The 15,821-nt window shown below is 40.1% G+C and overlaps 1 protein-coding gene across 1 annotated transcript; it reads left to right on the forward strand.

Annotated features, from left to right (window-relative positions):
* Nucleotides 1–341: 341 nt before the first annotated feature.
* Nucleotides 342–13,469, forward strand: LRIT3 (leucine rich repeat, Ig-like and transmembrane domains 3). The gene is made up of 4 exons (XM_013951926.2): nt 342–1,828; nt 2,209–2,687; nt 10,657–10,962; nt 11,987–13,469. The coding sequence occupies exons 1-4, from the start codon at nt 1,713–1,715 to the stop codon at nt 13,048–13,050; spliced, it is 1,965 nt and encodes a 654-aa protein (XP_013807380.1). The 5' UTR covers nt 342–1,712; the 3' UTR covers nt 13,051–13,469.
* Nucleotides 13,470–15,821: the final 2,352 nt, after the last annotated feature.

Below are 15,821 nucleotides of genomic sequence, written 5' to 3' on the forward strand. Positions count from 1 at the left end.
CCCACCCCCCCTGCACCCACCCCCCCTACACCCACCTCCCCTACACACACACCCCCCCACCCCCCCCCCCACACCCCTGCACACCCCTACCCCCCTGCACACCCACCCCCCCTGCACACACCCACCCCCCTGCACACACCCCCCCCGCGCAGCCCCCCCACACCCACCCCCCCTACACCCACGCCTCCCCTACACACACGCCCCCCCCACACACCCCCCCCACACACACCCCCACCCCCCCCCCACACACACCCCCACACACCCACCCCCCCCACCCCCCCTACACACCCACCCCCCTGCACGCACACACACCCCCCTACACACCTAAACTGAGTTTCCAGATTGACATGCCTTGCAAAGTTCTGTTTCAGTGAATATGTTAAGATATCAGAATATCTAGCCAAACCCTAGAGAACCTGTTGTTATCAGCTTTGAGGATTTTACAGGGCTTTTGTGATAGTTAGTTTTTAAAGTCTAGCTTTTGTTTTAGTAATAGTATATTTCTACCATATGAGACAAACTGCACTCTCAAACTTGACACCCAGAAGGCACGTAAAATTGAGTAAATATTTATGATGATTTCTCATCATTTCTAAGTCAATCTCATGGTTATATAGGTCTGCTGTATAACTTAAAAATAGGTTTGGCAATACGAGCAATTGGTTTGTTCAGAATAGAAGGAATGACTGCGTATAGATCTATATGTGGATGGTAGCATATGCACTCTTGATTATTCTCAGGTTATCTTCTCACTTGCCAGTCCAAAGTCTCAGTGATCCTTCAGACAATTTTAATCCACTGTGACTTACAGCTACATACAGCGAAAGCTGCTCAGCTCTCTGGGTTTTCTTTCAAGACCTCTAATGTCTGTCTGAAGGGATACCACTTTAAGTAGTACAGTCACTTTGGAATGCAAAATGTTCAATTTAACATACATCAAATGTGAAAAAGCAAAATCAAACAATACAGTTGGTTCCGAGATACCCAAAACTGCTTGGAAAATAAACCTTTAAGAATGTGTATTTTAAACCTGACTCAGTGAGACTTAACTTCAAGACTTTTGACTATGATTTGCACCAGCAAATGGTTTGTTTCTGTGGCTGTATTTTAATATTATTAATATTAAAGTGATGTATGCATATATCTGAAGTTTGGCTTTGCAGTGTACAATTGTTATTTAAAATATGCAAGTTTTTGGTAAAACCTCTTAAAATGGAGTTTTTAAAAGCTCTGAAATCTAGCCTTTCTATTAATTTGTAATTTTTAATACTAAAGTAGCTGCCATGCAATATCCTCTTGTGAGAATAATTTCTAGTGCTGTGTTGATGTACTTGCTGTAGTAGATTTCCTTCAAGGACCTTGGAATACTTTATGGACATTAACTAGCTAATACATTGGCCCTAAGAAGCAGCAAAGAGATATTTTATTATGTACTACCTCTACAGTCACAGCTGCATATTAAAATAGTCTTGAAACATGTTGGATATAATTTGGAACAGAATGTGTTCTTCTGACACAACAAAGAACAAGCTGGTTTAGCTGATCCCTTTCAGGATACATTTGAAGGTTAAGTAACTACAGATCTTGGCTAATCTGATGTAATCTGCTGTTATTAAATGGATGTCTGCATTCACATTTGTAGCACACTGCACATGAGCACCTGGGAATAAAGTTTTCAAATTTATTCGTACCAGTTTTCCTGGGAAGAAGCCATGTATCTGTTTACATGCTTATACCTCATAATGAGCTTTTTTGAAGAAGTAAGTGGTTTTTGTCCTTCGCAATGCACTTGCATTTACCATGGCAGAAGTGATGGCACTGGAACAAGGTATGCATTTTATTATTTCCTATACAAGGGCAATTTATAAGGAAAAGGGCTGAGGAAGTTGAAAGTAACATCTTCTGGCACGTTGCAAGCTACAGTTTAGCATAGTTGCTTAGAAATAGTGGCATATTTTACACCACTGTTACATGGCTAGCAGTGTTCCTGGTAGGAGCAAATGGTGATGATGCTTTGTTTTAATGGCTTTGTATTTAGCAGCTAGCTACTCTTAATTGTCTTTTTTAATTTTAAATGCAGAGGACTATTCCTGATTTGATATTCTTTATTCTGACAGTAGTATTGAATAAAGTAATATAATTTGCATTGAAATCTGAAATACAAATTTCTGATAATGAAGTGCAGATCTCTCTCTTTTTTGATGCCAGGTCTGTGCTCTGTAATGATCCTGATATGTTTGAGATCCCTGTGAATGTTCCTGTGGATACTGTAAAACTTCGTATAGAAAAAACTGTTGTACGAAGGATCCCAACTGAAGCCTTTTACTATTTAGTAGATCTCAGATACCTGTGGGTAACTTACAACTGTGTAGCTAACATTGATACCAGCAGTTTTTATAATTTGAAACAACTGCATGAGTTACGGTTGGATGGTAACCTGCTCTCAACTTTCCCATGGGAATCCCTGGCAGAGATGCCCAACCTACGGACCCTTGATTTGCATAACAATAAAGTGACTAGCATTCCAGCAGATGCCGGCAGGTACCTGAGAAGACTCACCTACCTGGACATATCCAGCAACAAGCTAACCACCTTGCCGTCAGACTTAATGGACATTTGGCCCCCCTTCTCAGAAGCTGCCCCATCCAAGAATACAGACATTCTGGCAACACAGAGAGTAATTTTGGGTATGTTCAAGAACCTGTCTAATTCCTTGTTAAAAAGTATGTAAATACTAACTTGCAAAGTAAAGCAGGTAGGGCACTAGCCTGGGTTTTAGAAGGGTGGGTTTTAATCAAAGACATGCTTCTGGTTTGCTCTGAGAGATTTATTTATTTATTCCCGTTGGTGTCAATTACAAAATGAAGATTGTGGCCTCAGAGTATGTTATTTCACTTTTATAACGCTGAGGAAAAAAAAACTATTGGATTCCTGTCTACAGGAATACAGGCCATAAGGAATTTTGAGTGTTCAGATGAGTGCAGAACTTTACAAAAAATTAAATTTCTGATGACATTTCCCTCATCACTGTATGTGTATGGTTGCAAACACAAATATGTCTATTTAGGGCTGTTTTTCCCAGTGGCTCACAAACCAAATGATTAGGGTCGATACACTTATGAAAGCCTCTCCTGAAATATAGTGGTGTAGACTGTATTGGTGGTTCAAGAGAGGGCAGCTTTCCTCTCTCCCCAACTCATGTTGACTTTGCATTGCTCTAAAGCTGACTAATTATCCTGAATATTTTCCCCAATTTATATGATGAAAAATGAGAGGAAGAGTAGAACTCTGATACCTAAGCTTTCACAGCACTTCTCATAAGCATTAAGATAAGCATTTAAGACCAGTCTGGACAGACTCTTATTTTTCATAATTCTTTTCCAACTCTAACTTCTTGTCGACCAGCATGTCAGTTCTGCTTGTGACTTTGTGCTTTTTCTCACACTTCCTCTAAAGTTTCTGGTCTTTCAGGTACCCCCTTTCTCTCTTGTGATTTCAGAATATGCCTGGAGCAGCTCTATCAATAGCTTTCTTTTCTGTCACTGTTTCTCCATGTATATGCACATGTTTTGGCATTTTTTTTTGGTGCAGTGTAGCAGGTGGAAGAGAAGAAAACCAGCAGCAGGTGAACAGCTGGCTGTCCATAAACTAACTGCAGGAGTTCTGTACCCGCTGATAAAGATCTGCCCTGCATTTGTACTGCCCATTATTTCTAACTTCTTGGTCTAAAGCCACTATTCAGTGTTCCTGTGTTTAGCTGCTTTGTTTTGCAGCAGAAGTTGCAATCTGAAATTCATTCAGATGACAATGTATGTAGGTAACTTAATAGATGCAAGTAACCTGACCAAGCTCCTCACATGCAGGGTAATTGTTGGTTTGCACCATTAAAAGGATCTTGGTTTTTATTTCATTACAAAAGTGCTGGAAGAGTAAGTCCAGCTCAGTACCCCTTTCCCCGTCGCCACGCTGAGCGCTACAAGAGGGAACAAAGTAGGAGCTGACTGTGCTAGATCTAATCCTCCTGAGGATCTCCTCATATGAGAGTCCCAGTGTTTATTTGGTTTGCTTGTCTTATATTGCCTCACTACTTAAAAAAGCAAAAAACAAACAAAAAAACCCAAACCAAAACAAAAACTTGCAGGCTTTGTTGGTACAGGCACTTTGCCAACCTCCTTTAGTCCTGGCAAACCCTCTGGTACCAATGCTGACTTTTCTAGAGACTTAAGATGGTACCTTTGGATCATTTTCATTTATGAACTAAAATGGCGTTTGAATACAGATCTCCAGAGAGGAAAGCATACAGGTTTCAAACAGCACCTTGCTTTTCCTTTTTTGAGGTTACATTCTGAGGGAGGCCCTGTGCAGTCATCATAGATTTGAATCTGAGAATCCAAATTGTTAGGTAATAATTTCATTGTAGTCTGTTGAATAAATCTGCCTTTGAGCTGTGGATAATTTGCTAAACTTACATTCATTGACATCATGGCCTTCTTGTGACTGTATCTCAATACGCATAGGCAGTGCTTGCTGTACAGGAAATCATAAAGTGAATAAGAACATGTTGTCTTCCTCTGGAGATTAGAAAGTGGAGTGTTTCTTATGTCATGTATTATTCTATGACAAGCTCACTTTGTCTCCATTGTGTTAGTTTTATTAGCTATATTGTTGTGCCTTGTCTAAGTTCTAGTTGTGCCACTCACACCCATTGCTAGAAACTCATCTTGAGGTTGATGTTGATGGGCTATTGCAAAACAGTAGATTTTAGGAATGAACGGTTGAATCTGAAAGAAACTACCCAGAGATGACCTGAGAGTCAAAATGTGTCTCTAACGCTTCAGCCACAGAAGATGTTGGCTTAGAAGACAGGCGTAAGATATGCTCTGCAGCATTGCTTCCTCTCTGCCACCCCTGGAAGTCTCTACTGGGATTGCTGGAGCCTGAGGAAGGAGAATCATACCCCACAGATGCTCCCCTCCTCCTTTGAGATGGAAATGAGGATCACAGAAGTACAAGATCAGGAAGGACTTAAAAATTCCTCTAGCCCTGCTGCTGCTGGGGTGCGGATCCAGACAGACTAAACCCATCCTACTATTTAGCTAAGCTGTTGCTGTTCTTAAAACCTGCAGGCAGGCCATTCCATAGCCTCCGCTGATAACCTTTTCCAGTGCTTATCTATCAGTACAGTGAGAAAGTTTCTCTTAATATCTAATCTCAATTTACCTTATTGCAGACTAAGATGATTACCTCTTGTCCTGCGTGAGATGGACACACAGAACAACAAATTATCATCTCTTAGAGTAACCTTTCATATATTGAAAGATCGTCATATTTTCCTTCTCTGTTTTGCTGCCTTCTTTCTTACCTAGTCGAACCATTTATTTCACCCATTTCTTATAGAGTGTGTGTGTATGTGTGGTTTGGGTTTTTTTTTCCCTCCATTTCCTACCATATTTACTGATTCTTTCTGGACTCTTGTGTGTTTTAAAAATGTTTCTTTTAAAATGTGATGCCCACAATTGCACACAGTACTCGCTTTGATACTCAAGAGCATCCTATGCCCTCTTGCTGTTCTCACTGGGAGCATTCAGTCTGGCCCATTTGCCTATGTGGAATGGTAACTGCAGCCAGAGCACAGAAATGCTGTTTTTGTGTAGTCAGTAAAATTCAGATTCTATTTAGTGTAAGCAATTACAGCTTGAACTGGCTCCTTTCCTATTCTGGCAAAACAAGATTGTCACTTGTGTTTAATTAATGACATTAGCAACAGCAAAGCCCCAAACTTGGGTAGTTGTGCATATGTGGGGGGTTGTTTGTTTGTTTGTTTTACATGTATATATTTTCTTTACCACCAGGAAGCAGTTTTATCTGCAGTATCTTGAACTTCAAGAGAGTTGCATGTTAGAGAAAGTTCAGGTTCCCCACGTTCAGTCTGAGCTGTCTTGTGGAAGCCACAGGCTGGTGACTGACAAACTGGCATCTCCTTAGTTCATAGTCTTTTTACTCTGGGACCTCTTTGCTTAAACCACTGTGTGATGTTCCACAACATGGATGCTGTGCTAAATGAAAGAGGGTCAGGGAATGATGCCTGGCCCTAAGGCCCAGTGGCTTGCTCTGGCTCTCATGCACACAGTTTAGGGCTAGCTCTCTTTAAAGCTGGCTGGCTGTTCCTCACTGTGTAACACTTGGCCCTTGGTTTTCCATGAGCTCTATGGAATGTAGCAATGGCTCTGACACGTAAGAGTGTGTGTGTGTGTGTGTGTGCGCGCGTGTATGTGGGGAATCCCCTCGGTTCAGAGAGCCTGAAATAATGCAAGAATTGTGTTGTGGCCCATAGAATTGTGCTTTTGCAATATCAAACGGCAAGTATATGTTATATGCCTGAGGGTCTGGCAGGCATGCAGGATAGCTTGAAGGTGCAAAACCTGCTATGCTTATGTTGGAGGAATGAACTGAATAGAGGGAGCCATCCTTGGCATCGTCTGTCAATATGTTCTTCAGGGAGTGGTCCCTGGAGTGAACTATCCCTGGAGCTGTCTCTGGCTTTGTCTTGGAGAGAGCTCTTTGAAATGTTTCAAAACAAAGCTGTGGAAGGACTGACAGCTAAGCAGTAGAAATTATCAAGGGACCAGTGTAGGAGTTCAGCCTCTGGCCTTCTCTTGGCTAGCACTGGAGCTGTACCCTAATACTTTGATCTGAATCACAGCTAAGCTTCAGTGTTGGCTGCAGTGCAAAAATTGAAATTTCTGGCTTGAATGATGGTAGTAGCATTTTCCATATGAAAAATGATATCTAGTGAGTCACTGAGAGAGATGAAGGAATTCAGGATTTCACAGAGTGGCTGTTTGATGAAATCTTGCCTCTGTTGCCTGTATAGGTGCCAAGAATTTGAAACGCAGCAGGTCCATCAGGCTCCCACTAGTTATGCTGGGTGATGGGGTAGATGCTGCTTTTCCTGAACCTACTCCCTAGTGATTACAGTCTGTGTGGGAAGCAGTGGGGGACATGAGCTTTACTGTTTAAAACCATAGATCAAAAATGTTGTGGCTTCACTTAGAGCAGAGCCTTGTGTAGGTTGTCCCAAGCTCTGATGTGTATTTCCATTGGCCCAAAACCTGATTGTTTCATTTATTGCCATTTTACTGCAGGTGAAAAACAATATATTGTACTTCAGGTTGTGGTCTGAGACTGGTTACTGATTTACAAAGGAAATTTTGCTCACAGCTATTTCAAATGCTAAAGTTCATATTGACTAAGCATGGGGAAACTGCTTACTGAGAAGACTGCAAAAATAGGCGCGCACACACACACACGTATTTGCCATCATACACGCACACATACATATAAATAAGTGAGAGCACATTTTAAATGTGCTAAAATTAGAATAAAGACAGGTTTTTAGAGCAATTTCTAATCTGTATTTAATGTTAAAATACACTGCATTGGCATATTGTAATGCATAAATATTTATCAATTTTTGCTTTGCTTTAGATAGTATTTCTCTCTCAGGTGAATAAGCTGCCTTAATATTTCAACAGAATAATCCAGGATTGATACTCAGTGATCCATCAGATATACGTGCCATTGGAGATCTGTCATGATGTTTGTTTTCTCTTCTCAGAAAATTATTTTTCTGAAAGGATTCAATCTCCTTTATTAAAGCTCCCTATCTTTTCCAGTTTCTTCAGTTCTTTTTCCTTTAACTTTTTCTTCATTCTTTCATGTGTTCTTTCTCACTTTTACTATCTTGTAAACACAAGCTGTTAAATTTCAGAATACTCTTTGTAATTTGGAGTCTAGGTTTACATGCCAATTTCTATTCTCTTCAATAGTTAACTGAAGTATAAACAAATTGAGTGCTATTATCCATCCTTCCAACTCAGTAGTGCTTTCATCTTTTCATTTGGGAATTTCACAAAGCTTGGTGGCTTCAGATGGCTGTGCAAGTTTTCTACAAATAATGTGAATGCTGCCAGATATCAGCAAGATGCAAATAAATAGAAGGGCTCGGCCATGGAGGCAGAGAATGGACATATATATATATATATATATATATAAAAAAATTTATGTGCGTGTGTATGTGTGTGTATATATACACGTTTGGGAAACGTGATGAATGGAGGAGATGAGAAGACTAACTTTGAAAGAACTCTCTCTTCCTTTGCACTAAAACACAGAAGTACAGTGTCTTCTGGGACTACAGTTTTCTTCATCTACTGAAACCAGGCCTTCAGAATGATCTGAGACAATTAAACCTGTGTCCTAGACTAGACTAACTGTCCAACCTTATGATTCTTCTTCCATCTTTGCTTTACCATTCTTTCTGTTTTATCAATTTCTGTTACTCTATTTAGATTGGATCATGTTTGGGTCTCCTTTTGGATATTGGAAGAATGTGAAAGCCGTGCATTTATATAGATGAAAGACCTTTGAGCACTGCACTAGTTTGAGAAATAATAATAAAACCCATCCTTACCTGCAGTGAAGCCTGCAGGAGGGAGAAAGGCAGCAGAAGAAATGTTTTCAAAAGGATTCAATGCAAGGGAGAGTTGCCTGCCTGGTGTGTGGGATGTGAGCCCTACCAGCTCTGAAAATTGGTCGTGATTAATTCTTTGGATACAGTTTTCAGCCCTCCTGCCTGCTTGTAGCCCCTACTTCTGTGCTTTATAGATAGTATAGAGTCCATATTGGAGAGTTTACATCCTTTCAGCAGCATTTCTTACAGAGGAGGTCTATCAGTTGAGGCCTTGTTTCAGGTGAAGCCTGTCTACCTTCCTGTACCGTGGGGGAATTTCATTTCCAGATGTTCTCATAGTCTCTGCTTAACGTAGAGAGGAAAATCAGCCCCTTTGTAAGCAAGTGAGAATGGAAAAGGGGGAAAAAAAAAAAAAGGAAGGGAGGGGGATATTATCTCTACCTGACTACAAAGTAAAACCTTCCTAATTTAAGATGATTACAAATAGTTACATGCATGTACTTGATTGGGCAGAATTTCTATGAGGAAACAGTTGATGTGCCTAGACATATGGAAAGGGAGCATTTAGAGGGTATCTTTTTTGCTTGTGAATATATGTTTGAAGTTTACAGCAAACTTTTGGGGGGGGATTTTTTTTTTTTCTTTTCTGAAGAAAAGCAGTTGCTACTACAGTTTCCTTGATATTTCCTTTTCTGTTCTTGAGGGCAACAAGTAGTGAATAGATGCACAATCTCTTACATCTGGAAGGGGTGAAATTGGATTGTGATGTCAGTCATGGAATCCCTTCAGGTCAAGTCTTGTTTTAAAAAGCGGGGATTAATCAGGCTTTACCACTGTTTTAACCAATCACTGCCATTGCGCTTAAAATAACCTAATCCTGGTCAGGCAATAAAAGACAACAGTAGTTAATTATTCATGTACTTTTATATCTCTAGGCTTCTTCCAAAATGAAAAGTAGAGATTGGAATATTTCCATTAGTTGATAACTCCTAAAAATACATCACTTCACCCACTGAACAATATTAGCAGATGTTTCACATTTTTTATTTTTCTTTCCATTTGGATTTAATTAATGACTTATTTGTTGCACTAATCAGTAAATGCAAAAGCGAGGGGTTCTTGTGGTCACTTTTAGCATATCTTCCCTCGTTTCACTCTAAGTTCTGTTTATTGTTAATACTCAAAGAAAATGAAAAAGGTATGCCCAACAGTGTAAGTCAAATGAGCAAATGAGTGATAATCTGTGGGCTGTTTTACCGGGTAAAGTGGATGTTCCTCTGTTGAAGTCAGCATAGCAAAATAATTGATAGCAGCTGAGGCTTTAGACTTACACTTCTGAGAAGTGGCCACTGTTTCACTGTAGCCATTCACCAAGAGGGAGAAGTCTCTCATTCAAAGACTTTGGAATCAAGAAGCAAATATTGTGCCCAACAGAAGGAGAGAGATAGCATTCTTGTATGACATCATAAAAATGTTATGGTCATCAGCTTTTTTTCATGGTTCTTCCCATTTTCCTCTCTTCTCCTTTATTTTTTTAAATGCATTTCAAAGACTGTCCAAAATTAAAGCCAGACTTCTGTGAATATTGGTATGGTTCAGAGCCAGATAAGAATTTTTTTTGACCTAAAGCTTTTTTTGCTTAGCCCATATCCTTTTCTTCAAGGGGCAGACTGTTGGTATGAGCTCTTTAATCATCATGTTCTCTGCACACATTGAAAAAAGAGTCTGAGAAGAGCACACTGTAAGAGCCTGAGCAAGGGCTAAGAGCAGAGGAGAGTGAAAGGATGCAGTAGTCCTAGGAAGCTCACAGGCAGGTGAAGTACTATACAGTCAGTCTTAAGACATCTTTTCAAGTGTTTTTTTCCTAGATATATAGCTGTTTAACAAAGTAGTGCTTTATTACTACTGACTTATTACCATGCTCCAATTTACTACCGTGTAATTTATTATTTATTACCAGTTTATTCCTATGCCCCTTTAAACTTTTCTGAAGATTTAGTTCAATAAACATTCATAGTCTTTCTCACCTCTGCAAAAAAAATCTGCCATCAACCAGACAGACCAAAAAAAAAAAGACAAATTGAAGGAGGAAAGATTAAATCATACTCAGTGTAACAATGTGCTGTACTGTAATCACAATACCCAAATATTGCCTGATGACTTTTTTTTTTCTCTCACTTCAGGTTTGCAGGACAATCCATGGTTTTGTGACTGCCGCATTTCAAAGCTAATTGAATTTTCCAAAATTGTGGATACCTCAGTTGTACTTCTTGATCCACTGGTTTCCTGTAGTGGACCTGAGAGCTTGGCAGGGATCTTGTTCCAGAGAGCTGAGTTAGAGCAGTGTCTTAAACCGTCTGTGATGACGTCAGCAACAAAAATCACTTCTCCGCTGGGAAGCAATGTTCTGTTACGCTGCGATGCAACTGGATACCCAACACCACAGCTTACTTGGACTAGGTCAGACAATATACCAGTGAACTATACAGGTATAATAGCTCTTTTCTAGGAAACGGGAGAGCCTAAAAGTATTGGGTTGTTTGTGCTTTGAGAACATTATCATAAATAAAAATGGACCAGATATTCCACTATGCTGGCAATTGTGTCCTGTGAAACTGCTGTTACAAAACTTTTTTTCTTGGTCTGAACCTGAACAGATCCAACAGGCTAATCTGATTCTAGGTGTGATGTGTAATAAAAATGTGTGTGGGGAAAATGCGTGACAGGTGAGAAGAATAAAGGAAGATGGAGGTTGGGATAGTTGGGCCCTAATTCAAGAGCTGAAAAGCGGAAAGGAGAATTCAGGACTGAAATTTCCTTTTTGGTTTAACATATTCAAGTTAGAAAAACTAGTGAGGCCATAACCGAGCCACTTGCAGCATATGTTTTCTATGTTATTTGCAGATGTTATTGCTTATTTGCAAAGCCCATCTTGAATACTAAAGAAGCTGTGGTTTTCTGATACCTTTCTAGCTGTGATATGCTACGATAGATATTTATGCAGTAACTTGCACAAAAAGTTTCTTGCTAATGCTGAGTAGTTAGCAGTTAGCTTAAATCTTAGGTCTGAGGAGAATGATTATCCAAAGCACTGAAGTGTCTTAAGACAAGAATATCATTTCCAAAAATGTTTTAAACCGCTGGTGTGTTTAAGTCAGGGACTTTTATTTCCTAGTCACTTGGCAGCTTTAAGATATTTAAGTAAAACAAAAATACAAAGAGAAATGAGTGCAAATGCAAATCGTCTTGTGGTTCCTGCTGAACTTCAATTCCATTTTTACCCAAGCTGAGCACTTTTCCGCGATAATATAATATGCCATGGAGTTCCATAGTTGAAAAGTGTGTGGGTGTCTGTGTGGAGGGTTTGTTTTGTTTTGTTTGTTCATTTTTAAGTGTTTGTTATATGTGGCTCCTTCTGGCAGAAATAATTTCAGGGGGACAAAGTAGTCTAATAACCTTTTCTTTCTCTTCAGCTGCCTTTTATAATATTTTACTCTTTGCATTTTCCTGTAGTAATTCAAGAAACACCTGGAGAGGGAGTCAGATGGTCCATAATAAGCTTGACAGGGATTTCATACAAGGATGCAGGGGAATACAGATGTAAAGCCAAGAATTTAGCAGGAATGTCAGAAGCTGTTGTTACTGTCACAGTGGTTGGTGTGGTTACTACAACTATGTCACCACAGAAGTATGGAAGGAAGCAAGAGGCAGAGAGACAGAACACTACACAAGAGGAATCCAAGCAGGGACCTGAGAGAGCAACCACACCTCTTCTCACTACATCAACCACCACAGCACTGGTTACCACTGAAGAACCAACGAGTGCCAGGATTACTGACAAGAGGCAGTCCAGGCCCCTGGTAGATGGAAAGAAAAATTCAAAGGCAATGACAAATGGAAACAAAAAGCAGACTGGGGAGGTGAGCAGGAAAGGTGAGGAGACTTCATTGAATACAACAGCTATGGCTGAGCAAAGTGTCACTGTAAAGAACCTAAGAGTGATCAGTGAAACTGATGAAAGAGTGACCTTAACTTGGAAAACTGTCAATGCTACAAGCAGCTCTGCAGTGACTGTGTTATACTCAAAGTATGGTGAGAAAGACATGCTGCCTCTGAGTACTGATTCTAGCAAAAACAAAGTCACAATTGATGGTTTGCAGCCTAGTACTCGGTACATGGCATGTGTCTCTCCCAAAGGAGTGCCACCTACAAAAGATCAATGCATTATTTTCTCCACTGATGGGGTAAATGATGAAAGCAGCTCTCAGTTTTCTATTCTGATAGTGGCCAGCAGTGCAGCATGTGTAGTTGTTTTACCTTTGATATTTTTCTTACTCTACAAAGTTTTAAAACTTCATGGGAAACCTAAAACTGCTAAGGAAACTGACCTTGCAAAAGAGACCTATGTGAAATTTGAAACGCTGTCTCTCAAGCCTCGAGTAGTGAATGCAGCAGGAGAGCTCTGGGCACGAAAGTACACAAATGAATCTGAAAGACTTCTCCTTTGTTCCAGGTCAAGCATGGATTCTCAAATGACCTTCAAAAGTGAGGGCTCTAGGTCTGAGTATCTCTGTTGAACATGGGTGAGGATAGAGGAGGTGGAATATACAAGGGGTAAAATTAATCCAAAATGATGATACTGCATCTGGAAGCAGGTTGGTGCCAGTTATAAAGTATCACAGTCATATATTTCATCTGATAATGCAGTCTACTGGGTGGGTAGGGTGGTGGGTAGGAGGTGGAATAGAAGAAAAATGTTGGCTTCTTTTTCTAATGATTGTTACTTTGGATGTGAAGGAATGACGTTCTTTGAGGGATAAATATAGCATGAAATTATCTCACCTGGTTAATAATCTATTTTTTGTTTTCATTAAAACATTATTCTGTTTTATCTTCTCGTTTCACTGTACTATGTGCAAGTTGTATGTATCAAACGTTAATCACAACTCTCAAACTATGTACTTAAATGGTAGGAATAGAACTTAAACTACTTTTACTGAAGTCAAAACTTTATTTGAAAATACAAGTTTTCTTCTGACATGAACTTGTGCTTCAAGATATCATTCAGCTCTGTTTGTACAGTATCTTGGACTGGAAGTGATCTCAGACCAATCGAGACTGAAGCTAGATAACCACAGGTTATGAACTCTTGGGGAGGTACAGTACACGCCATGTTGTCATTTTGCAGATGCTATGGGAAAGGAGATTCTGTAGTATTCTGAAGTTCAGGTAAGGTAATATTATGAGTAGCTTTGTGAGGGATACTAGATATTAATACTGTGAATTTATAGCAAAAAATCTTATCATAAAATCCTAGCCTTAGAATTTACTTGGATTCTGTAAATATCTCAATTTCAGAAATATCTGTACAAAAATTTTCCTGGCACTTTGGCACACTTCTGCTTAACTGTGTAGTGCATATATTACACAATGCATACTACACTGCATTACTATAATACACACTGAGATACAGTAGGATGAGGTCTTGACCTTGGATCACGTTGACTATAAGAGGAAGTTTAATCAGCGTAGTGGAAGTTTGTTATGAGCATGATTCCCAGTGTTTAGAAAATCGGATATTAATAATACTGATGAATACAGAATTGCCTATTAATGATAATTCGTTATCTATTGTGAGGCTACTTTTTCATTGCCTGAAGTAAATAACAGAGCTTCATTGTTTTAGGTTCAGATATCATGGTTAGGAATAGGTGTGAAGTGAGAACCACAGGTTTTCCTAAAAATCACAGCTGTACTGCTTCCTTGGACCTTTACAGAATCACAGAATGGTTGAGGTTAGAAGGGACCTCTGGAGATCATCTAGTCCAACCCCCCTGCTCAAGCAGGGTCACCTAGAGCACGTTGCACAGGATCGCGTCCAGGTGGGTTTTGAATATCTCCAGAGAAGGACACTCCACAGCCTCTCTGGGCAACCTGTTCCAGTGCTCTGTCACCCTCACAGTGAAGAAGTATTTCCTCATGTTCAGATGGAATTGTCTGTGTTTCAGTTTGTGCCCGTTGCCTCACGTCCTGTCACTGGGCACCACTGAAAAGAGTCTGGTCCCATCCTCTTGACACCCTCCCTTCAGATACTTGTACACGTTGATAAGATCTCCTCTCAGCCTTCTCTTCTCCAGGCTAAACAGGCCCAGCTCTCTCAGCCTTTCCTCATAGGAGAGATGCTCCAGTCCCCTAATCATCTTTGTGGCCCTTCGCTGCACTTGCTCCAGTAGTGCCACATCCCTCTTGTACTGGGGAGCCCAGAACTGGACGCAGTACTCCAGATGGGGCCTCACCAGGGCTGAGGAGAGGGGGAGAATCACCTCCCTCGACCTGCTGGCAACACTCTTCCTGATGCACCCCAGGAGACCATTGGCCTTCTTGGCCACAAGGGCACATTGCTGCCTCATGCTTAACTTGGTGTCCACCAGCACTCCCAGGTCCTTCTCCGCAGAGCTGCTTTCCAGCAGGTCAACCCCCAACCTGTACTGGTGCAGGGGGTTATTCCTCCCCAGGTGCAGGACCTTGCACTTGCCTTTGTTGAATTTCATGAGGTTCCTCTCCACCCACCTCTGCAGCCTGTCCAGATCTCTCTGAATGGCAGCACAGCCCTTTGGTGTATTGATTACATACCTAGAAGAACTGTTTTGATGGGAAACTGGGAATCTTCCCTTTCCTTTAGGAGAACTATTACTTCAAAATTACAGATCAAAGCTTATTTAATTAAAATTGTGGAATTTGTTGGTATCACTAGCGTAGGATTAAATTTTGCCTGCTGGAATGTTGGAGAGCTTGATGAGAAGAAAAACATTTTGTCAAAAAAAAAAAAAACCCTTAAAAATAAAACCATAGCAAAAAATAAACAAACTCAATTCACCATAGCATCTACATGACAGTGCTCAATGATTGGGGATGGTAGAATGAATATTTGAGACCAGGGAGTTCTGGTAAGGAAGCAGGTGAGAAGTTCAAAAGTATGAAATCCACTTATCTGCCTGTGCTTTTAGTATTAATCGTAGTGTTCCTTTCTGTGTTACTAGTATTTGTGGTCAAAAGGTGATCTTTTTTTCTTCATATTCTTTTTCCATGGGTAATTTTGACTGCAATGAAAATGTTTTTATTTTTCTAAGTGGAATATATTGACCTTGACAATTCTGGGGTTTTTTGGTTTTTTGTTTTTTGTTTTTTCAAATATTGGATTCTTTAGGGAAAAAAGATTGTTCTTGCTTCAAAAAAGTAGTTCATCTGAAAAGTCATCCATGGTAAACTAAGCTTTTAACAGGAGACCTGTAGTGTTGCACTATTTGCCTTCCATTCTCCTTATAGATAGTGTAGCCGGTAGGCATTG

This window comes from Apteryx mantelli, chromosome 5 (genome assembly GCF_036417845.1).
Source record: "Apteryx mantelli isolate bAptMan1 chromosome 5, bAptMan1.hap1, whole genome shotgun sequence".
Taxonomy (NCBI): Eukaryota; Metazoa; Chordata; class Aves; order Apterygiformes; family Apterygidae; genus Apteryx; species Apteryx mantelli.

What these genes read in the sequence shown, in the direction of transcription:
- LRIT3 (XM_013951926.2), top strand. Translation starts at nt 1,713, where the DNA reads ATGTATCTGTTTACATGCTTATACCTCATAATGAGCTTTTTTGAAGAA. An exon ending in AGTGATGGCACTGGAACAAG is followed by an intron (nt 1,829 to 2,208) that starts GTATGCATTTTA and finishes TTTTGATGCCAG; the next exon opens with GTCTGTGCTCTGTAATGATC. An exon ending in TATACCAGTGAACTATACAG is followed by an intron (nt 10,963 to 11,986) that starts GTATAATAGCTC and finishes ATTTTCCTGTAG; the next exon opens with TAATTCAAGAAACACCTGGA.